Source organism: Strigops habroptila, chromosome 5 (assembly GCF_004027225.2).
Source record: "Strigops habroptila isolate Jane chromosome 5, bStrHab1.2.pri, whole genome shotgun sequence".
Lineage (NCBI taxonomy): Eukaryota > Metazoa > Chordata > Aves > Psittaciformes > Psittacidae > Strigops > Strigops habroptila.
In genome coordinates this window covers 49,561,117-49,587,985 of record NC_044281.2, presented here as the reverse complement: position 1 = coordinate 49,587,985, position 26,869 = coordinate 49,561,117, and the positions used below count along the sequence as shown (strand labels likewise).

Sequence of the window (26,869 nt, the reverse complement as noted above, 5' to 3'; positions counted from 1 at the left end):
TTGGCACCCATTCCTAGAAGAGACCTGCTTCCAGTGGAGCTACTTCATCCATTTATTATTTTTTTGATTGAGCTGTCACAGTACATAGAAACCTGATTCTATAATCTATATAACCATGTCCCTTTATCTATGGAAAGCCTTTCTGAAATAAATGAAGCTTCATGCAGGCTTAAGCTGCACTTTAGCATCTATTGAAACTGCTCGTAAACCTTGGTAGTAAATAATGGAGTCACTAATCATCTTGAAATCTGCATTTTGTCCTCACTGACCTTGTGTAATTTACTGTGTGTTGTACACTACCTGACTAGATACAAGTCATAAAATAAGACATGTTAGAGTGACAGGAAGGTGATTATCCTGTAAATATTTGTCCTCACTGCTGTTTATGACTGGACACAAACTCAAGAGCAAAGCATTATATTTTTCTTGTAATTTAAAACTGACTACTGTGGCAGGCTAGGCTTGTCAATCTAAATGTGCTATGAGCTTTTCTTTATTGTGTATTTTAAGTATTAGTAATGCTTTCATGGAAAAAAAATAGGACTCTCTTATCTGCAAGCTAGGAAGAACAGGATGATAATGATTATTCAACATTGCTCCACACAAAGCCTCTCTGCAAGTTGAATTTTCTTTTAGCAGGTACATTACTGTATTCAGAAAGCAGTCCTGAGAACAGTATTCGTATGCTACTGGTAGAGGATCGTGATAATGCACGCATCCTGATTTAGTTCAGGGTAAAGTTACTGAAATCAGTCCAGGTTCTGGTTTTATCTGACTTCAATAAACACAACTGGTAGGTGACCATGAGTCAGATTTATGGATTACAAAATTCTTTTCTGTGACATTAAGGATACTGGCAATTGGAGCAGATAGGCTTTTTTTTTTTATTCTTTTTTAAGAAAAAAATCCATTCTTGTCCACCTTTTCTGTATAGACAACTAGAATAAATAGTCTAAAAAGGGAATATTTCTAGTATTAGAATGTATGGATATTTTCTTCAGATATACGTTGTTTTTATCTTAGCTCAGATACCAGTTTGAATATGACTGTGGGAGTAATCCAGATAACAGTGAAAGACTGTATGTTGAGAAACATTTGTCAGTTGCAAAGTGGTTGAAAAATCAGTTTGTTTAAAATGCTGACATTTCTTAGTGAACTGAGGTTGGAGGGTGCTTAATTTTCGCCCACTCTTTGCCATCTTGATGGCAAAATGTCTGTTGGTCCAGGAAAGTTTTTTCTTACAGTTAATAAACTTGCAAAGTTACTTCTTCTAATGCACTACATTTGAGCTAAACCCACCTTCAGTTACCACAGTCTCTTGATATTGCAACATGCAAACTATCATCCATCTTTCCAATGAATAAAAAAAAAATCTTCTATGTACTTTTTGATACTTTTTATATTCTTTTTGGGATGTAGCTATCCAGACTTTGAGAGTGGTCACTGCAGCTGCCTGGGCAAATAAATATGAGTAGTTCATGTTCCCCTAAGGAACAGATCTACTTGTGGGCAGATGCCTGTAACTCGATGACAGTGTTAATAAAGAAATACACAGCCTTTGCAGCCTTAGAGCTGTAAAAGCAGATGAAAAATTTCCTCTGAACTGTATGCATGAGAGAAGACCTAATAATCATGATATCTGTAGGTCCTTTTCAAACAACTGTAACTATTGTTTCTAGTCGGGATGTCGCAAGGGCTACCAGATGCCTTCTAAAACTTTGATCAGCAAAACTGACAGGCTGAGAGAGTTGGGCTTCTTCAGCCTGGAGAAGAGACAGTTCTGGGGAGACCTTAGAGCAACCTTCCAGTACCTAAAGGGGCCGACGGGAGAGGGACTTTTTACAAGGGAAGGACAAGGGGGAATGGCTTTAAATTGGAAGAGGGGATATGTAGATAAGGTGTGAGAAAGAAGTTATTTACTGTATGGGTTTTGTTGCTGGTTTGGCATGCTAACATTAATGGGGTTTTCCCTTTTTAGTGAAAGGTATATATAACCAGGTCTAGTGGAAGGAGACCCAGCCCATGGCAGTGGGGTTGGAACTAGATGATCTTGAAGGTCCCTTCCACGATTCTATGAACTTCTGTAGGTAGCATTAGTAACAGAAGGATGAAGTAGGGCAGTTTCTTCAGGAAAAGAAAAAACATTGAGGAAGTACCTGGCTATCAAAGATATTAAAAAAAATACAAAAACAACCAAGCAAAAAACCCCCCAACAAATAAAAAACCCACAACCAACCAATATCAACAAAACAAACAAAAACTCAAAAACCCAAACAAACCAAAAATATGTTCAACAAAACAGGATGTAATCTTGACTGTGTGAAGTGTTAGGCAGTGTGAGCCACAAAGTCCAGATAAGCATTGGACCAGGAAGCGTCATAACTTGGAGTATTATGCTGAGATAATCCATTATAGATCGCTTCATGAAGGAATAAGCAATACCTTCTCTGAAAGAGCCTGACTGCAAAGGAAGTAGGAGGCACTGGCATGGGAAATGATCAAACTATTTAGAAGTTTGGAAAAAATACTTTGCTTTAGGGGTATTAATACAGCCAGAAGTTGAATAATCTCTGGCCAAACAGTAGCCATCATGGCTATTTATTTCTTGTAACAGCCTAATAGAAGTGTTTGTGGCTTCCTAAAAACAGTTTTGATCTATTTTTAGCCTGTGCTTTTGACCACTGTAGCCTGAAGAAGCAATTTTTGTGATAGATATTACTTGGTACAGAGCGCATGACTTTTTCAGTAGAGTAGCCTCTTTACTACCATACTGAAACCTGAGATAATGCTGGTATATTACATTGCCTAAGTAAAACATATTCTCTGACCATGGTTTATAATTGTACTTCAGGCAGACACTCAAACATATTAAGAACATGACTCAGTGCATAAAATTTAGGGGCTGTTTGGAAATAGTTATTCATCACTTTACCAAGGTCTCTTCATCAGTTATGTGCCCCATTTGGCAAGAGATGGATAAAAGTGGAGGTATGGGTTTTGGTGGGGTTTTTTATTTCTTTTGGGTTTTTTGCTTTGTTGCTTTTTAATTGTTCCACCTCTGTCTAACAAGCATGCTATAGAACTGAGGTGGCAGTGGTGAAATCTGCAATGGAAAATATTGCTCTGTGGTGATGTGTAGAGTTTTTAGCGGAAAAAAGGATCTGAAGAAAATCCATCTGGATTGTGCTTGTTCGTAATAAGAAGGTGATAACAGTTGGTAGGAGGAAATGTTGAGGTTGTAGCAAGGACTGTAATTCAGCTGTCTCTGAAGTAGGTGAACTCAAGCTTTTATTTGATTGATTTTTGCGTTACCATTTAGAGACCAGAAATCTCCCTTTTCAGACTTTCAGACAATTAGCATGATTAATGTATACAGACTGTGCTATGTTTTCATATCGTTACTGCTTTTAGGCATACTGCTGGCAGTGGGTACTACACCTGGTTTCTTCCTCTGAAGTTAGTTTTGCAGAGTCCTTTATTGAAGGAAGCCCGAGACTAAAACAGCTTCTCTTCTCTTTTGGATCGAGTGAAACAATAATAGAGCATGAACTCTTAGCATCACAAATAGCTTTGATTCTAATCCCAAAAGAGCTGAGGATGGGACTTCTGCTAAAGGGTGAAGCTGCAGAGATTATGTTAAAAAGCAAAGCTGTGGAGCACCTTGGATAGCTTGAGTGGGAGGTTAGGTGTTAGGGGCTTTTTTTCCCCTCTTTAGATCCATCCATGTGTAAAATCACAAGTATTGTGAGAATGAAGACCTCAGGCCACACTGTAAGAGAGGATCAGGTTCGAGACCATCCTAAGAACCTGAATGTGCACAAGTCTATGGGACCTGATGAAATCCATCCACGGGTCCTGAAGGAGCTGGTGGATGAAGTTGCTAAGCCACTGTCCATCATATTTGAAAAATCATGGCAGTCAGGTGAAGTTCCCGATGACTGGAAAAAGGGAAATGTAACCCCATTTTCAAGAAGGAGAAAATGGAAGACACAGGGAACTACAGACCAGTCAGTCTCGCCTCTGTGCCTGGCAAAATCTTGGAGCAGATTCTCCTGGAAAGCATGCTAAGGCACATGAAGAACAAGGAGGTGGTTGGTGACAGCCAACTTGGCTTCGCTAAGGGGAAATCCTGCCTGACCAATTTGGTGGCCTTCTATGGTGGGGCTATGGAACTGATGGACAGGGGCAGAGCAGTTGACATCATCTACCTGGACTTGTGCAAAGCGTTTGACACTGTCCCGCACAACAACCTGTCTCTAAACTGAAGAGACATCAATTTGATGGATGGACCACTCGGTGGATAAAGAACTGGCTGGATGGCCACACGCAAAGAGTTGTGATCAGCGGCTCAATGTCCAATTGGAAACCAGTAATGAGTGGTGTCCCTCAGGGGTCAGTGTTGGGACTGACCTTGTTCAACATCTTTGTCAGAGACAAGGACAGTGGGATTGAGTGCGCCCTCAGCAAGTTTGCCAGTGACACCAAGCTGTGTGGTTCGGTTGATACGCTGGAGAGAAGGGATGCCATCCAGAGGGATCTTGACACGCTTCAGAGGTGGGCCAATGCCAACCTCATGAAGTTCAACCAAGCCAAGTGCAAGGTCCTGCACCTGGGTCGGGGCAATCCCAGGCACAGCTACAGGTTGGGCAGAGAAGAGATTCAGAGCAGCCCTGTGGAGAAGGACTTGGTGGTGGTGGTTGATGAGAAGCTTAACATGAGCCAGCTTCAGTGTGTGATCACAGCCCAGAAAGCCAACCATATCCTGGGCTGCATCAAAAGAAGTGTGACCAGCAGGTCAGAGGAGGTGATCCTGCTCCTCTACTCTGCTCTTGTGAGACCTCACTTGGAGTATTGTGTGCAGTTCTGGTGTCCTCAACATAAGAAGGACATGGAGCTGTTGGAGCAAGTCCAGAGGAGGGCCATGAGGATGATAAGGGGGCTTGAGCATCTCCCATACAAAGACAGGCTGAGAGAGCTGGGGCTGTTCAGCCTGGAGAAGAGAGGGCTGCGTGGACATCCCATCACAGCCTTCCAGTATCTGAAGGGGGCCTAAAAAGTTACTGGAGAGGGACTCTTCCTTAGGGACTTTAGTGGTAGGACAAGGGGTAGTGGGTTTAGAATTAAACAGGGGAAGTTCAGGTGAGATAAAAGGAAGAAGTTCTTTACTGTGAGGGTGCTGAGGCACTGGAATGGGTTGCCCAAGGAAGTTGTGAATGCTCCATCCCTGGCAGTGTTCAAGGCCAGGTTAGACAGAGCCTTGGGTGACATGGTCTAGTGTGAGGCATCCTTGCCCATCGCAGGAGGGTTGGAACTAGATGATCTTAAGGTCCTTTCCAACCCTAACTGTTCTATGATTCTATACTTTCCTCTTTCTTCTTCCCTCCTCAAAGACATTGAACAGTCTGGTTGTTTTGATACTGACAATTTTCAACTGCTTTTTCAGAACCTCCATTTCCTTTATGAAAGAGTGAATTGTTAGTAGGGATGCTTATAAGGCTTCAGCTGATTGGTCTCAGAAGCAATAAAGTCTTCCTTCCTTTGCTTGCTTGCTTGCTTCCTTCCTTCTTCCCACCTTCCTCCGTCTTTCTCTCCCTCCCTCTGTCCTCTGTCTTTATTTATCCAATTTGTATCAGAAAAGCTGCATTTGTGGGAAGTAATATATTTCCGTACACACAAGAAAGTATTCATCTAAATCTTGGGTGCCTTAAGACTTTTCATCAGCCTTTAGGACAGGAAGCTTTGAGCCACCACCACAAATAACACCCTGGGTAAATTTAAAGTTGCTGTTTAGGACATGATTAAACAGAAATGGGGAATATGAAACTATGGCACTTTCAGGCAGATCTTGTCTACATGGCTGCATCTGATGTAGCTGAATCCTTGGTTCCATGTGGCATGCACAAGATCAGCTTGGTTTAGGCAACTTGGTTTTTAAGAGTTGTTCTTTCTTAAGATATCTATGAATTAAATCCTTGATTTTGTGGGACAGTATTGCACTAAGCATATTTCATCAGATAAGGCAATCTGCTTGCACAAACATCAAAGAATCAGTACTCTGTTTTCTTTCTTCATGTGATTTTGGTTTGGGGTTGGGGTTTTTTTAGGGATTTTTTTTGGGGGGGGTGTAAGCAAGGGGTGTGGGGTTTATGTGTTGTGGGTTGGGTTTGCTTTGGGCTGTGTTTGGGGGTGGTTTTTTTTCCAAATTGTGAACTCTTTCTGTGTTCTTCTGGCAGCTATGGGAAAAACTTGATTTAAGCAAACTGAAAGAAACTGTTTCAATTCCTCAGGCTTTAATAATAGTGGTGTTAATTCTGGAATATGCATGTTGCCAAAACAATTTTTTTTTAAATAAAAATGTGATTTAAACCAAGGGCCAAGGTGCTCTGAGGCCATTGTCATCCCTCTACTGTGCTTGTTCAGTGAAAAGCTAAGTTTTTTGCTAAGTGTAACCATGTAAACACCTCCAATAGTGTAAACTGCACCAGAACTATGCCAGACTGGTTGTTTACAAAATGTTCTTTTGCCTTGAAAAGTGCACTTCAGAAGATTTTAATCGTGTTTCTTTGATCCCATAAAAATGAGCAAGTGAAGGCTCACGTTAAATCCTCCTCCATACTCTCCTTATATATGGCTGGTACTTGGAGAACTGTTTCTAAGACTAAGAACAGTTAAGTATCATTATAGTTAAGTATATTGGTTGCTGTATGCAGCACTGCTCAGCAAGGGAGGATATTTTTGGTGTATCTGTCAAAGTTCCTATAGCTTTTCTGCCTTATGCATTAACTTGTTCTGCTGTATTGGCTGTTGAGTTCTCTTTTAACAACTTTAGTGTTAACATCTTTGAAGTCACTCATTAGGATGCAGACTTCAGTATTTACTTGTCATTTAAGACATGATGGCTTGGATGCCTGTCAGATATCTGGCATGCTCTGTGAATATGTAGCAAGGCAGGCTGACAAGTCAGCTTTAGCAATGCTGCAAGCAGGCTTTTCTTTTTAACATTACTATGGTGAGAAGGACCTTTGTCATGGTATTCCATGTCCTCCTTAAAAGTCTTGGGGCTGGACACACTGAAGCCTTTTAGGTGGGGAGGAAGACTCTGGTAACTTCATGATTGGTTGATTTTCTTCCATCGGTCTCTTTTGAAGAACTTTGTTACACAGCCTTATTAGTTTTAACAGTCTGCAACCATGGTTTGCCCCATAGTTCTGTACTTTGCAGAGACAAACTGGATTAAAAAACCCTAAAATGCTGCATATTGTTTTGAATTTCCAAAGCTGTCTTCCTGTTCTTAAGAAGACTGCAGTTAGGCTTTTCTTTTAGTTAGACTTAGTATGTAAAATATTCCATATGGTAATGTATCCTTGTTTCTTCCTAGTAGCTGTACAGGGCTGTGTTTTTGGCATTAGTCTGTGAATAATGTTGATACACACCAATGTTTTAGTTGTTGCTAAGTAATGCTTACTCTAAATCAAGGGCTTTTCAGTTTCTTCATATTCTGCCAGTGAAGCGGTGCACAAGAAGCCATGAAGGATCACAGCCAGAACAGATGACCCAAACTAGCCAAAGGGTATTCCATACCACAGCACGTCATGCCCAGTGTATAAACTGGGGGGAGTTACCCAGAAGGGCAGATCGCTGCTTTGGTCGGGCTGGGTATCAGTCAGTGGGGGTTTGTATTGTGCATCAGTTAGATTTTTTTTCTTTTGGTTTATTCCACTCTCCCTTGTATTATTCTTATTGTTGTTGTTGTTATTATTTTACTTAATTTCAGTTATGAAGCTCTTCTTATTTCAAACTGATGGGGTTTACTTTTTTTTGCTGATTCTCCTCCCCAACCCGTGGGGGGAGGAATCAGCATGCATGGTACTTTGTTGCCAGCTGGGGTTAAACCGCGACATTCATGCTTAAAAAACAACTAGTTGTCCCCAACAGAACGTCAGTGTGTACTGGGTGTAACAGGATATGGGCTGCACTGGTTCTAATAGCGAAGTACAGTTTTCCCAGGGTTGATGCTTTGCTTTAATCATATTTACTGTGCCTTATTCATTGTATTACTTTTCCATACTGTAATATTAATATTAAGAAGTTTTCCCATTTTGTTGTCCATTTTCCTCCACAAGGGCAGTAGCATGGAGCTGGGAGAATTGTGTGTTTCAAGCCCTCACTGTTGCACCACAGTGTAATGACTGTGCAGAAGACCACATGTGAATATTTTCTGCTGCAGGGCTAAGCTGTATTAGTAATGCTGAAGGGGGCTGTCAGTGGTCCTCTGGGCTGCATTTTGATAAACCACTCGACTACTACTTGAATTCTCCTAACCCTGCATTGATTTCAGTAACGTTAATGGAACACAGCAGCACAGCTGTTGTGAGGATGGATTGAGCAGCAGAAAAGTTAATTTTTCTTTAAATCATACCAATGCTTTGCTACTGAAGTTTCTAAAATGTTGGTAGAAAGCGTTCTGTGCTCTGCATTTAAAATCTTGAAACCTTTAGCTTGTTACACTGAATATGTTGATAGTACTTTCAGCTCACATTGCAAATTCTCTCTTTTAAAGAAATCTTACCAGCTGGAGATGAAAAATGTGAATTAAATTTAAGAATGTGCTAATTAGTGGGAGAAGGGCAAGGAGACCTTACGCGAACTAAACCAGTCCTAACTACAATGTGTGTCTAACTGTAGATACTAGATTTCTGAACTGAAATAGAAACAGGGTTCCATGAATTTAAGTAAGAATAGTACTTTTATTAATGATCAAAACCAGAAAGAGAACAAATAGAGATAAAATTGGTAAATAGACTTGGTTGGATATGATTACTCTGTCCTTTTAATACTAAGGAGGTTCCTGATTTTATGAGATCTGGTGATTGGAAACAGTTTGAGTTGAGCTATTATCTGTGCTATATGTCATCAAAAGATATTCTAATCTGCTTTTTTGCACTAGTCTAAAAATCTGGGGCTTAGCCTCAAGGTTCACAAGTATATGAAATTTGTGTCATGTTAGATTCTCAAGATATTTCCATTCTCTGAAAAATGAAAAGTTGATCCTTAGCAGACTAGATAGGCTGCTGGTGTCACAGTTTGCAATCTCAGCAGTATTGTAGCTTTTTCATTTGTTTTAACCAATATTGCTATTTTAAAACTTGTATGACAAATAGAATAGCTATCAAACAACAATCACTGCTGAGTAACTACCAATTGTTATGCAGCTTACTGTCTTAGTGGATATTTCTAGACTTCCTAACTGTCTGGTGGAGAAATTTATTTTAGCCCATTACAAAGCATATTATCTGAAGGATGTGCAATACAGGAAAAGGACAGAATGGTGCATGTGGCACTCTCTCTTGCTTATTTTTACTGTTTTGCTAAAGAGTAAACTAGGAAGCAAACAAAAAATCGATTCTGTATCCCAGACTGTGTGCTTTTAACCACATAATTCTCTCTTGGGTGTTGTAAGATCTTCACTAAAGCAAACAAAACCTGTGGACATAGAGTTTAACTGAAAGAGACAATGAAGACCTGCACCTGTGAACTGGTGTTTAAGGAGAATGATGTCAAAGGCCTGAGTCTTTAGCCAGTATAGTTGCTCATATAGAGCAACAAGGGAGAAGTATCTTTTCCAGTGCAAGGTTAGGTGGCTTAGCTTAAATCTTCTCATTCATGCTAACGTGCCAGACTTCGCACTGGAATAACCGATGATTGTTCACAAGTTTGGTTTCACCTGCTGTGCACTAACGATCTCCGATGTAGAGCTCTGTATCATTAAACAGCCACAGGCGTTTGCGAAGTGAACATATGGCTCCTTTCTAAACACGGGGATGGAGTTTGTTAGTTATATTTTGAATGTCTTCAATATATTGAGCGTCCCAGGACCTCACAGAGCACTGTATTTAAAGAGTTTTTTAAATCTAGATTTTTTTGGTGTTTTATCAATATTTTCTGTATTTTTACAGGATAATCTGTAACAAGTGTGGGCTCTTAGGTTTATAATATGCTCAAATTCATATTTTCAGTTTGTCAATGCATTGACCTTTAATGTAACAACATATGAGATAAATGTTTAATAATTGTGCCTTTGCATAACAGCAGTCATGAGGAGATAAGCTGTGCATGACTTCAAAAACACTTAGGTGCCTGTAGAATAGAAATTAGTATCATGGCTCACAAAAAGCTTAAGATTAAAAAAATGTGTGTATTTACTACTGTTGCGTTGTACTGACTTGACAGTTGCTGTATTTCTAACGGTTTTGGCTGTAAGTTCTAAGGTTTGGCTGGGAAAAAAGATCTTAGAACTTGCATTTTAAATTACATAAATCCTAATTAGGGATGAAAATCCATGTGGTTTCTCAAATACTATTTTCCAACAAAAGTGATTTCAGTGTCTGGCTTAATAATGTATTTTTCCCCTTCAGGAAAGAACTATCCAATGTGATTTCGGTAGCAGCATAGCACTTTTATCCAGACCTTTTTAGCGAATCTTCATAAGGTATTAGGGTGTGGGGTTTTTTCATCACCTCCAAATGATGAAAAACACTGAAGTCTTTACTTGTTTTTTAATACTTGCTTTTCATGTTTTGGAAGATCCAAATGTGTAGGTCAGCATTCCCAGGGTTCCACTTGCTTCATCTCCCTTGACTTTGTGAAACATTCAGAAGTGTAAATTGCTGGTACCTGGTTGAGGTAGGTCCCACCTGTCCATGGGATGTGCAAGATTTGTTCACCTCTGGATTCCTGTTTAAGAAGACCCAGCTTCTAGCTGGCAAGGATGATCAAAGTCTTATGGCTGGCAAGGAGAGGGAAAAATGTCAGGCACTCTTGAAAATACTACTGGAGACATTAATACTTCACCAAGCATTTCAATATGGTTAGAGGTAATAAAGGTGGGCATTAGTCTTCTGTGTTCCCTATCCATATAGATTATCCTGGAGACATCAGTATGTATGAGCAAGAGTGAGACTGCTTTGGAAAAGCCCTAGTGCAGTTGGCCACAGGGGAGACCAGGAGCCTGAGAAAATCTACAGCTTTTGCTGACATAAATGTCTGGCTCTTGCTTTTAACTTCTTGGTATGGACAGGAACACTGGGAGCTGGGATGGTCGACTTTCCACTTGGAAGGTATCTGTATGCAGGCCTGTGACAGCTTATGCGAGCTGTTGAAGTGTATGGCTGGTATAATTGTGACTTGGAAGAAGAGATCTTGCGAATACAGGGATCCTGTAAAACCTTGTGAAAATGAACAGTAGCAAAGATCACTGCCCATCTACAAAACACACTTGCATGCAGAAATTGTGTTTGTGCATGACAAAAGCAAACAGGTATCCTGCAGCTGCAGCCTCCAGAGGACTGTCATTCTCACCTTCACTTCGTTCCTCTGTAGTGCCAATCAAAAATTTGGTTTGGTTTCAAATAATGCTTTTGGGCAAGAACTATTTTTTTAACTGATTCCATATCAGTGGTCAGCCAAGAGTCAAGTGAATGGTAGTGTTGTCATGGTGATTGGTGGGTAGTGATGGAGGAAGGATACTCCTAATAAGTATGTTGCAGAGGAAAGGTATATGGAAATGGTGTTGAATACATTAATAATATATAACTTTAAGGGTTTAATAATTGTTCTTACTCTCTGAAAGTTGCTAAGTACAGTTGTTTGAATCTATATATTGCAGCCGGGGGGGGCAAAAAAATTTGAGCATGACAAGTATAACTTGTTAAAAGCAAGTGAAAGTGATAGAAGATTGTTTGAATAGAATTGCCAGACATTCAGATTTTCAACCCTAAGTTCAGTATGATGCTGAAAGTTGAACTTTCCCTGGGGTTGGCTGCATCTATGTTATATCATAGGTTTCGGATGTCTTTTATGTTTAGGAAGGTCTGAATTTGACATGCCTTATGAAAAGCTCCCTACTTATTTTGTAGTCAGGCTTACAAGTTCGTAAAAAAATACCAACAAAAAAAAGCTCAACCAATAAACAAAAAAACCCCCAAGAACAAAAACAAAAAACAGAAAAACAAAAAAAGCCCACAAAGAAAACCGCAAACAACATTTAAAACCAAACACAAAGACAAAAAAAAAGCCCACAGTTTAGATCATAAAGCTCTTCTAATGCATTATATTGATTCCGAAAGTTGCTGGTCATTTTAACCTCTTTTCGTTTACGTAGGTTTGTTACTGTTTGACCTCAAGCGTGATTTTCAGTGTGATTAAGTGGAAGGTCTGATTTCTGGACTGTAGTGAAGCAAAAGTCCACTGGCTATCTAGCTGTACTGACTGTATTTGGAACATACTTTAAACTGTTGTGCGCTATGTATTTTTTACTTGGGCAGAAATCAGAGCTGTAGATGTCAGTGGTCTAGTTTGCAGAATCATATAAGGATAAGAAGATAGGGAGAAAATTTTGAAAGTGCTTATTGACTAGAAATTATGAAGTCATGTTACAAACTATTTGTGTCTGTGTTATTGTCATTGGCAATAAAGCTCGGTTTGTCAATTACTGCTGCTGCAGAGACTGCAAATTGGTGTCTTCTTTCTGGCATGATTTTTTTCTATCCGCTTCATTTTGCAATGCTTCGTCACATTTCAGTTTTACCTTTAAAAGAACTATTTGCAAAAAAATTGAAAATATTCAGATATAGGTAAGGTTTTGTATAAATACAATGTTCTAATGTTTATCCACTGATCTTGTGCTAGTCTATTCTAATACTGCAGCTTCCTCCCTGAGATCTCTAATTAGCGTATTCTGGGTGAAGTCGTGCACTGTACTTCAAAGATGGTTTCCTAGGTTGATGGATGTCTGGCTTTAATGGTCTTGATTCTTGCCCGTGGGAACGCAGAAAGGTGTAGGTGTAATTTAGATAATCTGGGATGAGCTACTAAATTGAAACCTTATCCTCCATGGCTTTGGAAGAATCTCTCCACCATGTTCATTTTCCTTGCCTTCAAGGCCTGCATTAGAGGGCTCTTCTAAGTTCTTAGAAGGTCCCATACTGGAGTTGATGTGACAGTGTCCTTGAAACTGCTCCTTTTTCCTTGGCTATGGGTAATAAAGAGTATTACACTCTTTAATTTGTTGCAAAAATCTAGAATGATAAATATTAAAATAGGCAAAAAAAAAAAAAATCTTGGGAGGCCATATGAAATATTTCATGAGATGTGATACAGTGTTACTCAGTTGTAAAATTAGATCATATTGCAAATTTATTAATTGGGTCGTATATCTGATGCCAAGTTTCAGATCATGGGTAGTATTTGATAAAATGAATAACAGAACTTGAAAAATAGGTTTTATGTTCAAGAGCAACACACATCTCAACATTTGACAATCAGAAGCAAATTGTTGCAATTTAGTAGTTTTAAGCACACTTTGATTAGGAAGATATTTTGCTTTTTATTATTCTTAGTATGGATTAGCTTGATTTTTAAGTCTTTGTAGACGAGTTTTTGTAGTTCAGCACCTTTACGGCAAGTCAAAATTGAAATATATGCAACCATTTTCTTGAGTAGTCAAAAAGGGCACACTGAGTTTTGATGTTATAGCAGTTATTACACAGTAGGAATCTTCAGTCAGTCTGGATTGTGGATTCATGAATATAAAAGGAAGGATTCATTAGGCCACCTGTCAGAACTGTAAAATGAAATTCATTTACGGTTTATGTGTCTCTTTAGATCTATAAATGGAGCCCAAGAACAGTGTGAATTGCCTCCTATGGATGGTTTTCCTCACTGTGAAGGGAAATAAAGGTAAGTGAACTGGTTTTAATCTTATTATGTGTGTTTGCTTAAATCTGAACTATGTTGCAAGAGGTCACAGCTCAGACAATGGTGTAAAACAAGAACAACTGAGTCAAAAAGAGAATGTTTGGGAGTCTGAATACAGTATTACCTCAGGCCTTTGATACTACTGCTGCAGAGAAATAAAGCGGCATCCTATTAAGACAGGAATAAAATGCCATGTTGTATTAAATATGTATTATTATTATTATGTATTTATGTTATATTATTATGTTTTATATATTTATGTTATTTAATAAAAGGCCTTATTATTTGTATGCTGTCTTGTTATTCAGAAAATCCTGTTTTCTTGCTCATTATGAGTCATTTGGCATTCTTCTACCCCAGGACTTGGATTCTGTGTGTACCTCAGTCCAGCCCTTTTTCTGTTTCAGCAAAACATTTGTTTATGCTTCTTTCCCCTCTTTGCCAACAGTGCTGTTGGGTTCCTCCCTTCCCCTTCACTAGTAAAAGCATTTTGCCTCTTCTGGTCACAAGCTAAAGCAACCAGAACTTTGGGGTTCACAGTTAATTCTACATACATCGTATATTTTACTAATAATGCAGTTTAAAAAGCAAAATATTGAAAGCCATCAGACTTTAGTTGGAAAGGAAAAAAAACCTTTTCCCTCTTCCTCCTCCACTCTCCAAAGGAATAAACCCCACAAAACAAGACAAAAAAATCCAAACAACAAACTTGCAGAGATGGAGGGTTTGGAGGGTTTTTTTTCACCGAGATACATTTCAAATGTAAGGATACTGTTTCAGTAGTAGGGGACAAAAGTAAAATTGCTGAACACTTAAATATCATTATCAAGTATTACGATTTATTTCTGATAGTGAAAACGAATAACTACCAAAATATATGTGAAATTATGTTGCCTTTTTTCTCGAAATAAAATGTGTAGGCAATAGTATTTAAAAATCCCAAAACTGTCTTAAGTGTCTGATCTGTGTTTCGATACATTTTGACAAACTGGCTGCATAGTGACTATGTAATACATTATTTTAATATTAAAATATGAATTTGAATTAATAACTTCCTTCTGCAGAAATGGCAGATTCTTGGCAGAATCAGGCAGATATCAATCTTAGTAACTGAAATAGTCTGTTAAATTCCAGAGCAAGTGTAACATGGAGGGGGGGAACAATGCAGTCAACTCCAGCCACACCCATATGTCTGCACCCTGATTATATTCTCCTTTTGATATTTGTCTCTGCTTGCCTGGTTACCAGTTTGTATAAACTGTGCTCACATCTGGTATGTAGTTACTTTCCCAACATAGCTGAATGCAGAGATGCAGTATGCTGCAAAATATTAATATAAAACTCCTTTTTTGCTGTTTGTGTTTTTCATCTAGATGGATATAGTCGCTTGCAGCTTTCCCCATTATTTCTGAGTTCAGTGTGAAATAGTAGAGAGTTATTATGTGGTACTTCAATCTAACAGACTGTGGGTTTGTTTCTGTTTCAGTGGATGAAAGATATGTGGCGATCGGATCCCTGTTATGCAAGTTATGGTGTAGATGGGTCCACATGCTCCTTTTTTATTTACCTCAGTGAGGTTAGTAATCTATTAATCTGCAGAAGGGGAACATCATCATGCCTCCATATTTTTGGTAACTGTTTGCAAACTTTTCTCAAAAGAAATCATAACTTTCTTTGGAAAAAAATTTATCAAGAGGAAAAAGCTATTAAAACAGAATTATTATGAAGTGTTTTGCTATTAATCATAAGTCCTCCAGGGGTTTCTAGCGTGGAGAATTCTAATGTTTATAACTGAAGTGATGTAAGCAGCAACTCTCCAGGGAGTCCACGCTGGGTATCCTGTTAAACCTAAGGATGAAGCTCAGTCACAGATCCTTGCCTCTTCACACTTTTTCTGTTGCTTTCAATGTAGCTCCTGAGGTAGGAGTAGGGGGGGCATTTGGAATGTAAAATTTAGAAGGTAGAACTAAATGAACAGTAGAACGTTCTCCTAAGCAGCATGGCCACTTCGTGCTTGGAGACTGTTCATGAATTGCAGAGTCTGTAACAGAAAACCCCTATGAAAGTCCCATTTTTTAAAGAAGTTGCAGATATATTGGCTAAAGCTTTTGGTACCTGTCAGAACCAAAAGCCCGGTTTCATACACAGATGAGTAAAGTGCATGCCCTGGTGAGTTTTTGTACAGACTCTGTTTCCTGTGTAACACTTTTTTTTTCCAAGAATGAATTTTGTCAATCAGTTGTCATGAGCTCCATTGCTGGCTTGTAGCATGTGTGCCAGAAAGTCAGGTGTATTTGATCACTTGACCTCTTATTTCTTATTAGTAAAATTTTGATAACTTATGGCAACTGATCTTGGAAGTAGTATTGATATTGAAGTAGTATCAATAGCTTACTATTTGTAAAGAACTGCAGGAGCCAGTATGACTGCTGAATTGCAAGCTGGTATTAATTTTGTAGTTTCTGCAGGATTGGGGGATAGGGCTGGAATTTTAAATTACATATCTGAGATTAAAACTATAGGTCTACTATATAAGTAACTCTGTTGTAATGAAAGCAGTTTCTGTTAATTTACTCAGTTGACTGTCATGAACTTTTGGGGGACACTGCTTGAAGCAGCAGTAATAGTTAAATGGATATCCAAAACATCTATCCAAAGAAATAAAAAAGGCTGGGTTGAATCACAGATTTGACTCACTCCAATGCTAGTACCAAGTGTTGCTTTATTTACGGGCTATGAAGCTGGGGAAGGAAAAGATACAGTATGACTATATTATTTATCCTGTTATTTATCATGGAAGCTAGAAATATGGTTTTGAAATAATCTGAAGTTGATCTGAATTTCAGCTAAAAGGTTATGTTTTAGCATTAGTGGAGTTACATTTGTGCATTAGTATTCTGTCAGCCAGCATGTGTTTCATGTTTTTAATGCAGATGTATTTTAGAGATGAAGATACATGTCAGCTGAATATGAGAATCTAATATTCTTAAATGACATTTGTTATTTTGTATTTCTGTATTTAAATCACAGTATCTTCTGCGTCAATCTTCTCTGATCATCAGTTTTGAAAACTCAGTTGATGCTTTTAGTTTTTTCATAATTGACCTTTCAGCTCATCCTCATGGCAAAATTGAAGTAGATTTATAGAGGCCAAATGATTGGTTTTTTCAAGGGTCTAGGGATTTAAAATTTTTCTTTAAGCAGTAATACTGAATTCAGGCAAATTCTCATTTCGTGATGGAACAAAAGCACAGCTAGCCTGTGTGTATGTTTAGGAACTTCAAACAAAAGTCTTGTACTTTTTTAAAGTGTTTTCCCATGACATAATGTAAAAGTAATATTGGGTGAGCATGTTATTAACCTTGAGTTTAAATTTGGCATTCTTAATCCAATGATTAATGCCCAGCAACAGAGGTTGAAAGCTTAAATGTTTGCGAATACAAGCATGAAATGAAATTCTAATAACACTACAACGATGTGGATTTATGAGGTGTGTTGGCTGCTAAGGATAACTTGGAAATACTATTGCTAGAGTAATTTGTCAAAGTGGACAGTGATGAAGAGTTGACAGTTTATAGTATGGTTGCACAGCTGAATGATAAATGTGTCTATCGAGCTCTCAAGTCAAAACTGCTGATTTAAAATATTAAAATGCATTAGGGTGCTGGGAGGATATTATGTATAAGATTTTTCTTTTCTACTTTAAGGTTACAGTGTAGGAGTAAGATGGTTGTATACACATGCTTTGTTTGAAAAGGCAATATATACGTCGAATTATGCACAACCTCAGTTTGAAAAGACAGAATATGCATCAAATTGTGCGTGTTTCTACTTTTGCTCTTAAAACTGTCTCTACAATCTAGTGTGACAAGCTCCTGTGCTCTTTCATACTCTTTTGGGATCTACTTTTTTCTTCAGAAGCAGTTCAGTTAGGATATTATGTTACACTCATTTAGCACTCTTTGTAGTAAATTTAAATTTGTAAACAAAGGAGCCTGAAATAATACATCTTGGTATGTAATGTGGGTCAGGACCACAGAGACACAAAGTAACTTGCCCGCAGTTTATTCAAAGGTTTAGAAACAAAGCTTAGAATAAAACCCAGTCTTTGGGTATCTGTTGTGTGCCTGTTTTGTTTCCATCATGTGTGTCTGCGAAATAGAACAGCACAGGCAAAATCCATGCTGCCCCAACTAACCTCTTCTGAAGAGCCTGCACAAGTGCAAGTGTTAACAGTTCTGCCTCCTCTGGTTTGCTTTGGATGGCACTCCTACAAGAACACAAGAACTAGCTGAACAGCTCTTCTCCACTTCTCCTCTTGTGTCTTGGCTGCTTGAGCAGAATGGGAGGCGAGTGTGGCAGCAGAAGGAAAATGAGGCGCAATCCAGCACATTCAGGCTTATGATTTTTTATTTAAACTGTCCCCTGTACAATCTTGCAGATAAAACTGCAAGAATTTTCACACTTCCATCTTGAAGTTTTGCTGCAGGCACTGGCTCACTCCTGGTGGATGATATGCAACTGTGCAGTTCTCATAACGCTAATTGTGCTGGAACCTTTGAAGACGGGAGGAGACAGAAACAGCCTGGATAGCAAAACCAGACTCACATTCTTTTGAATAACAGAGCGAGACAGGAATTAGAAGTAGCAAAAATTGAAAAGCAAGTTAAGCTAACTCTAAGGTTTCTGGATAGTTAGGACTTGTTTCCTTTCAACTGTGATGCAAACTTGACCGTTGAAAAGAGTTACTTCCTATAAACTCAGCATTTAGTTATGAAAAAGACAGTTGTTTAACACTGTAATGTCACTGGCAAAGTTATAATTTTCACAGATGGCGTTGCCTCTGGGGAGAAATGTGAAAAAATTAATTTCTAGACAGTACAAAAATACATTTCACTGCAAAATGTCAGTTTGCAGCTGAAGAATTAAGCTTTTAAAAATATCTTCTGGCAAATGAATTTTTCACACAGTTTCCCAGCTTAAGGAAAAAGAAAAAAAATAGAAAGTGGAGGGGTCTTATTGCTCCTCTTCGTTATCTAGACATGTGCTTTCTCTGAGGGGACTGCCACACAGGAGCAGAACTACTGCTGTGCTTGCTGGTCAGCCAGCAGCTGTGATGCAAGTTATCACTGCCCAGAGGTCACTACATGGATGTTTATCTGCTGAAGCTAGGCAGATCTTACTAAAATCCCAGTCTTTGGATCTCCAGTTTGCCTTTCAGGTGCAAGGGTATTTTTTGGTACTCATCTTAGAAGTGGATCCAACACTTCAAAAGACTAGAACAATTTCAAAGACCGGTCTCTGAAACTCCTATAGCTTCTGAGTGTGTGCTAATATACCATTAGAGAGAATTCTTGTTTTGAGTCCTTCAGACTTGATGGAAACAGAATCTGTGGTTTCATTGCAGGAATAATTTTATTTACACTGTTTCTTTTGCTTTGAGGGATAAAGCAGGAAAATACAAACTGAAGGTGATTTTGATTGTGGGTTTGTTTCTAGAAGGCAAGCTGTAGTCTGAGGCACACTTTAGTGAAAACACCTGGGAATCATAATTATACAGATTCCCCAAATCCTTGTGGGTTTGCTAGTTTACTGCAGTTTGCTCACATCTGTGTGGAAGTCCTCTTTCCACGACTACTTCTGCTTGTGTAAGCTATTTTCTGATATTGAGATGAGTTAATGATTTGCATTTCTTCAGTGTAATGTAACATTAAACCAGCTTCTTTGAATTCTATGCCATTATTTAGAAAATTGACAAAAAAAATATTATTTTTGTCTGTAATTGTTATCTGTAAAGCAGCAACCGCTTGAACTTCTTCAGTCATCTTATGTAAGTCCCTAAGAAATTGAAATGCTAATGATAGCCAGCACTTTGTCCCCAAATCATCCATTAGTGTATTGGCCTGGATTTGGGTTATTTGGGCTTAGTGATCTTTTCTACTTCTGTCACTTTAAACTGGGATTAGTCTTTTTTCTGTCTTTTTGGAAAAGGTGTAGATGCCCGCGTAAGAAGAATCAAATTCATGCCCATTACTGAAGTTGAATAAGAGACCATTTGTTGATTGATGATTATGTATAAAATTTCATATTCTGGTGTCACTGGGACTGCGGGTACCTAACACCCAATGTTTGAGATTGCCTTTGGAAACAGCCAAACCCAAAGTTACCTGTATACCCCTCCATTTTGCTAAACAGGCAGGCAGTCATCTTGCACACCACAGATTTTGTAGCACCTTCAAAGGACTACCTATCACTGAGGAAATGCTAAACAAAATATAGGTATTACAGCTTCCAGAGGAGTTGAGAAAGTCACCTGGGAGCAGTCTTTCACATCAAATTCTCAAATGGATTTTCTAGGTAAACATTCTGAGTTCTCTGCCCGCTTTCATACTGCCTAGTAAATTTAAACGTGCACTTTCTTTCACCAGATATTACAGCACTGTTGTTTTTTTCTTTCCCACTCTGGGACTAACATAAGATACTTAACAGCAGCACTTCACCATGGATAGAAGTACACTGAGCAATAACGCTGTTCACCTGATGTGGTAAGAAAGTTGCTTTAGTTTCTCTGTAGATGTGGTGCACCTGCCCTTTGGAAGAGTCCAAAATTAAGATTATCCCACGTGTTTAGAGAGAGTGCCCTTCACCTTCTGCTTTATTAATATCCCACTATGACTCTTTAAAAGCATAAAGGACTTCCTGAAATTTTGGATGCAGGGAGCTGCTGACAGAGTTTGGAAGATGCTCAACTACCCCAGCGCTACACATGTTTAACATGCCAGGTTCTTGGAAGTGTGCTTGAAGTACTTGCTCTGTAATGTAGTCGAGTGCTGCAATCTTGATTTCCCTTCGGTTTCAGTGTTTCTGAGGAAGTTACTGGAACAGATACCTGCAAAGCTTCTAGAAAATATGCTGTTCAAATTTCTTAGGTTGGTTTGGTTTGGATTTTCTGTGTTAACTCAGCAGTAAGCTACATGAAGTCACTGTGAGAGTGGATTGCCTATGATAAGGGATTAGAAACCCTTGAGTTCAGTTTAAGCAGAACCTAGTCATTCACACCTCAAAGCAGTTCAGAATACCAACTTTTCACTAATATCTGGAATCATGTAGCACTTAAATTTTGAGCTTCTAAAGTACCATGTAACCTAACCTTGTGGAGGTATGTACTCTAGACAGGGCTCTGTCTACTGTAATTTGAAAACAGGCAGGGAACTTTTAACTTCTCAGGTGGACCTCGTTTCTTGAGCATGATCAAAGGATACCTAATGCATTTGATTCGCATTGAATGCAACACTAGGTACAGGAGGCACAGCTGGTCTTGTTCAAAATATGACAGCAGAGATAAATATAGTGTGTTCTGAATAATAGTTTAGCATTTACATCTCTCATCCAAGAAGTGGTCAGTCTTTAAATCTGCAGTTGCTGCTTCCCAACAATCTTTCTTAACTGATAATCTGTAGTCTCTTATCACATCCTTCCTATTAAATCATGCATGTGACTGCGTAACAGTTGGTTGCTATGGAGAGGTTAAGCTAGAGAAAGAACTGATGCTAATCCAGCGAGAGGAAGTTGTCCCTGGAAAGGGCGAAAAGGAGTCCTGGTTCTTTCTCTGGGGACAACTTCTGTGTTTTGTCTTCAGTGATCAAAAGAAGTGCATAAACAAGTTGAAGAGCAGGATCCAAACGAACGCTGCTGCCCTCCTTCACCTTGCTCAAACTTAGGGCTGATTGCACATGGATATTCTGTACTGAAACAAACAGAAAGCTGAGGTATTCGTGTGTTTCTGATGACGATTTCATCTAGACTCACTTTAGTGATATCACAATCCTTTCTGTCATCATTGCCAGTGATAGAGAAAAGGTGTGTATTAATGGAACAATACCAGATTTGTAACTGCGTACTGCAGCCTTAGCACATGCTGTATCATCCTGTTTATAATCAGATGTATCACATGCATATACACATTTCTATATATATGTGCAGGCACATGCTTTTTTTCCCATTGTACATGTAATTTACTATCACAAATATTCCTGACCCAGGACAAGCTCTGCTTTAATGCTGTTGCCTTTTCTGCAAACTTTTTTGTTATGAGTTATCAACCAAAGCAGGCTTCCCTCCCCATTATTCGGTTTTCTGTATTAGATGCTTCCAGAAAATGTGTTACAAAACGAAGTCCCTAATTCTTACGCTCACATTCCCTGCCCTATCTCTGTCTCATCTCTGGTAGCATCAGTGAAAGCTAATAGGCTCTCTTTAGGCAATCTGGGATAAAGGTGGAACAATCAAGTTCCAGGCACCAGATGTTTTCACAGAGCTTGCATCATTGTTGGTGCTTATTTGTCACAGAAGACAAAGGATATTGAATGCCTCCACTCAAGTCATCTGAGCAGTTTTAGACATTTCTTATAATTTTTTCTCCCACATCTGTAGTTGTAAGTTAATACTCATTGAAATAAAACTTGGCTTATACTTATCTTACATCAATGAGTCTGTGAAAATGGATCCAAGTTTTCACTGGTATTTGCTGGGAAAAATTTCATTACCATCCTCCTGCATTTTTCAATAACTTCCTGGTTTTGGTTGGGATAGAGTTAATTTTCTTCCTAGTAGCTGGTACAGTGCTGTGTTTTGGCTTTAGTCTGAGAATAATGTCAATAACAAACTGATGGTTTAGCTGTTGCTAAGTAGTGCTTAGTCTAAATCAAGGACTTTTCAGTTTCCCATGCTCTGCAAGTGAGAAGGGGCACAAGAAAGGATCACAGCCAGGACAGCTGACCTGAACTAGCCAAAGGGATATTCCATACCATAGAATGTCATGTTCAGTATAGAAATGGGGGGAGTTGGCGGGGAGGGGCTGGTTGCTGCTTGGGGATGAGATGGGCATTGGTCAGCTGGTGGTGAGCAATTGTATTTGTGCATCACTTGGATTTCTTGGGTTTTATTCCTCTCTCTTTTCCTGTTATTGTTACTATTGTTGGTTTTGTTATTAACATTATTATATTTCACCTTATTTCAATTATTATATTGTTTTTATCTCAACCCATGGGTTTTACTTTTTATCAATTCTACTCCCCAGCCTACTGGGGCATGGGAGGGGGAGTGAGTAAGTAGCTGCAAGGTGCTTAGTTGCCAGCTGTGTTAAAGCACAACAAATAACTATAGCTCCCCACCTTTTGTTTTTAAAGTTTCCCATGGCAGTGGTTAATAGACTGGATCAGAGAACAGCTACAAGACTTGATTCAGAAAATGGATGAGCACAACTAGGATTGCTTGTTGTGGGCCGTGTTTGGATCATGCACGGCAAGCAGGAAAATTACTTACCCACTTAAGTTCACATTTAGTTATAGGCATTCCTTGTGGGGTTTCTGTATGAGAAACCTGGAAGCTTTTAGTTGAAGTGGCACAATACTTGTTCTTTAAAAACCAACCAACCAAAAACCCATCCGCCCACTTTCTAGATCATCTGGAGGTCTCATGAAACTGTAGGTCCTGCCAAGAGCTGTAGCTAGATGTAGTTCCTAGGCTTAAAAGTGAGCAATGCCATGTGCTGGACAGGAAGTGTTTGAGTGCTCAGTTGGAATTTAATACTGGTACACTGGGCAGGGGAAGAGAGGAAAGTCAAGGAATGAAAGAGCAAGGAAGGAGCAGAAATTGGTTGTCTTGAAAAAGACCAATAGCATGGTTATTTAAATTATTTGCAACAGAAGTAGTATGTCTTCTGTTCTACTGTGTATCATTACATGCGGCTAAATTGAGGAACACGAAGTTCATTTTGCTACTCATCAGTGTTAGTGCAAACTGTTCCTTTTAATTCTGACATGAAATACTAAGCACTATTTCTGTACAGGATTTTTAAGCAATCTTTACTGAGGCTTTGTGCTGTTGTAGACTTTAATTTTACATAATGCAATGCAAAAGCACAGTTAACTGGAATCTTTTTACTTGAAATACATGTAAAAATGCAACTGCTGCGGTTTTTGGGGAAAGCTGCAATAAAACTTAGGAGCCTGCTAGGTGTCTTGTGTAAGTAATATCAACTCATCAGGTTTTTAATCCTGTAGTAGAAGCCTGTCGATATTATCATTTCCAGTAGTTCGACAAAGGCTGTCTCTGAAGTCTTCAGTAGCTTGTGTAGTTGCATAGGTTGAAACCCCTCTCCCTTTCACCAAGTGTATGTAGACTGTTGGTTACCTGTGCTCTTACTGAACAGGGAAGGAAGAACTGGAGGTGGAGTGAAATATCTCTGTTCCTTCTGAAAACCTTGTTTTTGTTGGAAGCGTGATATTTCTTGAGTAGTAGGCACCTCTAAACACAGATGTTATGAGTTGTGTAGGCTTCCCTGCTGTAGTTTTTCATTTCTGCTTTGTTTGCTCTGTATCTTTACTTTGAGAGTGGTAAAGGACTGGAACAGGTTGCCCAAAGAAGTGGTAAATGCTTCATCCCTGGCAGTGTTGAAGGCCAGGTTGGACAGAGCCTTGGGCGACATGGTCTAGTGTGAGGTGTCCCTGCCCATGTCAGGGGGGTTGGAACCAGATGATCTTAAGGTCCTTTCCAACCCCAACCATTCTATGATTCTATCTACCTGGTAATATCTACTATGATCTAAAAGTGTCTTCTGGTGCATGAGCTTCAGTGTTAAGTGCTTTCATGTTCTGCTCTCTGCCAACAATCTAATCATATTCTGATTTTCCTCTCAGTTTCTTTTGGAACCGTGACTCATTAATTCCAGTTGATTCTTTAATTACCTGAAAAATTAACTCATGTTCTAAACAGCAGAAATTGTACTAGCATTTTAGCTGGTTATCGTATCATAATGTTTCCATCTTAGGGGTATATACACCTGACCTTTTTTGCCCAAGAATACCTGAAATTTGCTATTAAAGTAATCCTAGTTTGGCTAGTTTGTCAGTCAGTATTTTGCCTCTCCACCCTCACTTTCCCTTGTGTCAATACATTAAATTAATAAGGTTTTTTAATTCTTTGCCCTTCCCATGCTGTGTCAGACTTGTTTGCTTCATCTTTGCTTTCTTGGTGCTCTTGCGAATTCTCTCCATAAGAGAATGCTTGTGCATTCTTCCCAGTGTATTTTTCAGTCCTGAAGTGCCAAATTTTGAAGAATATGCGTATAAAAATCCTCTGGTGAGTTAAGCTGGTCTTTCCAATGAAAAGAGGAATTGACTGAATATCAGTAAGGACAAATGAGTGCTAGACCAACTGTGTACACTGATATTACTTTGAGTTTACTCCTTAAGTGTTTATGTGGTCGGAATTAGTGTAGTTTAATTTAGACTAGAGGGAATATTTCTAAAAGCACAAAAGAACTGTATTTGTTTTTCAGTCAGTGAGGCATGCGGCTAACTATCCTTGTCAGCTCTGTGAAATCTTCAATTCCTTTAGGGTGCCTGATGGTGCAATGTGAAATACATGAAGTCAGGAAAAGGGGCACGTACCATGTAGGTCCACGTGCGTATTCTTAATTGTTGATCTTGTTCTAATTGCTAGGAATATAATTCTAAATCTCATTTGTACTGGTTGTAAAAAAAAAGGGGAGGGACGAGAGGAATTGGGACTGTTGAGTGATTTGGTAATGATGGGTCTGGTGCAACCTCTCTGCCATGTGATTCCACAGCTTGGCATTAGAAATGTTAGGTTTGATCAATTGGCTATTAATTTCTAGTATGTTCCAGTGGTTTGGAGACCACTTGGAGAGTCAGATGTTTTCAAATAAGGTTGATAAGTCCACTGGCTTTCAACTGATGTATTTAAATAATTGATTAGTATTAAGTCATAGCATCTTCAAATTAACACTTTTTATATAATTTGGTGCCGAGGACACGCTGAGCCTTTGATGACATTTTCATTCTTCTTTTATTGATGGTTTATGATGCCTATTAATTTATTCTTCACCATGATTGTTCTTCCTAGGCAAATTGTATTGTGCTATGGATCTAAGCCTTTAACCTCTAAAGCTTCAGGCTTACTGCAGCATAATTAAAACTAAAATTATGTTTTTGACAGGTCTATGACTGGAGGAGCCATAAGAGCAATTCCAACTTCTAATTCTTTGGGAGTTGTAAACTTAATTGGTAGTTGATGAATCTTAGTTGGCCTATATTTTTTTTTGCATTTCTCCCCTCCTTGCAGTATCAGTTATGTTTCTGTCTTCATGGGTTTGTTTCTAAGAGTGAGATTCCTTCTTCCCCAAAGCAAATGGTCTAATTTCTTAAGGTACATGAATAATAAAGATTCTACAGGACAAGCGAGATCCCTAGGGAGCTTTCAAGTGACTCGCATCTGTTTGCTGTTTCTTCCCTAACTACTAGCTGTTGTACATTTTTTTTTCTAGTAGACAATAGTAGAAGTATTGCATTTGCACTGATTGTGTTTCTCTAAGAATTACAGCAATTAGTACTTGTGGATATTGTTGCATAAGTTATAATATGTTACTTATACCCTTCAAATAAGGTGGTTTAGGTTTTATTCTTCTTTCAACTTTTTGTCTAGATTTCTACAAGGTAGAACTTTGATCGTTGTTTTTCATCACGCTTTGCATTTCAATAAAGCTATTCTGGGGAGATGGGATATGTTCCAAAATACGTGTTTTGGGTTTTTTTTAAGGTCTGGAAGCATAAAAACTTAGCGCTTTTAAAAACATTTAGGAACTGCTCAGAGGAAGCGTATTTAGAGCATTTAGCAGCTGACCTCTGTCTTGAAAGTGTTTTATCTCCTGTATTCATTATCATGAATGAATATCTAAATGTGACTTTTGGTTGCAAATTTGCAAGGTCAAAATAGTATTGAATTGCAAGAAGTCTTATCTTTTCTTGCAAAGAGTGGTTTTACCTTGCAGTGACTTACTAGTCAGCTGATGCCTTATTTAACCCATAGAAAGGTGTAATATAAAGGCAATGAGAGTCTTTGGTAGACCAGCTGGAATGGAATGGAGTGGAATGGAATAGAACGGAACAGAACAGAATTATTTATTTTCATGTGACTGTTTTACAGGTTGAAAATTGGTGTCCTCGTTTACCTTGGAGAGCAAAAAATCCTAATGAAGAAACTGATCAAAAAACAGTGGTAAGGATAACATTAAAATATGAGAAATAATTCA

The 26,869-nt window shown here is 38.7% G+C and overlaps 1 protein-coding gene across 1 annotated transcript in view; it reads left to right on the top strand.

Moving 5' to 3' along the window:
* Positions 1–26,869, top strand: part of MGAT5 (alpha-1,6-mannosylglycoprotein 6-beta-N-acetylglucosaminyltransferase) — a 135,062-nt gene that overhangs the window by 57,717 nt on the left and 50,476 nt on the right. Inside the window, 3 exon segments of the mRNA XM_030487180.1 lie at positions 13,663–13,741; positions 15,242–15,331; positions 26,764–26,835. Of these exon segments, the coding sequence (XP_030343040.1) occupies positions 13,663–13,741; positions 15,242–15,331; positions 26,764–26,835 (241 nt within the window).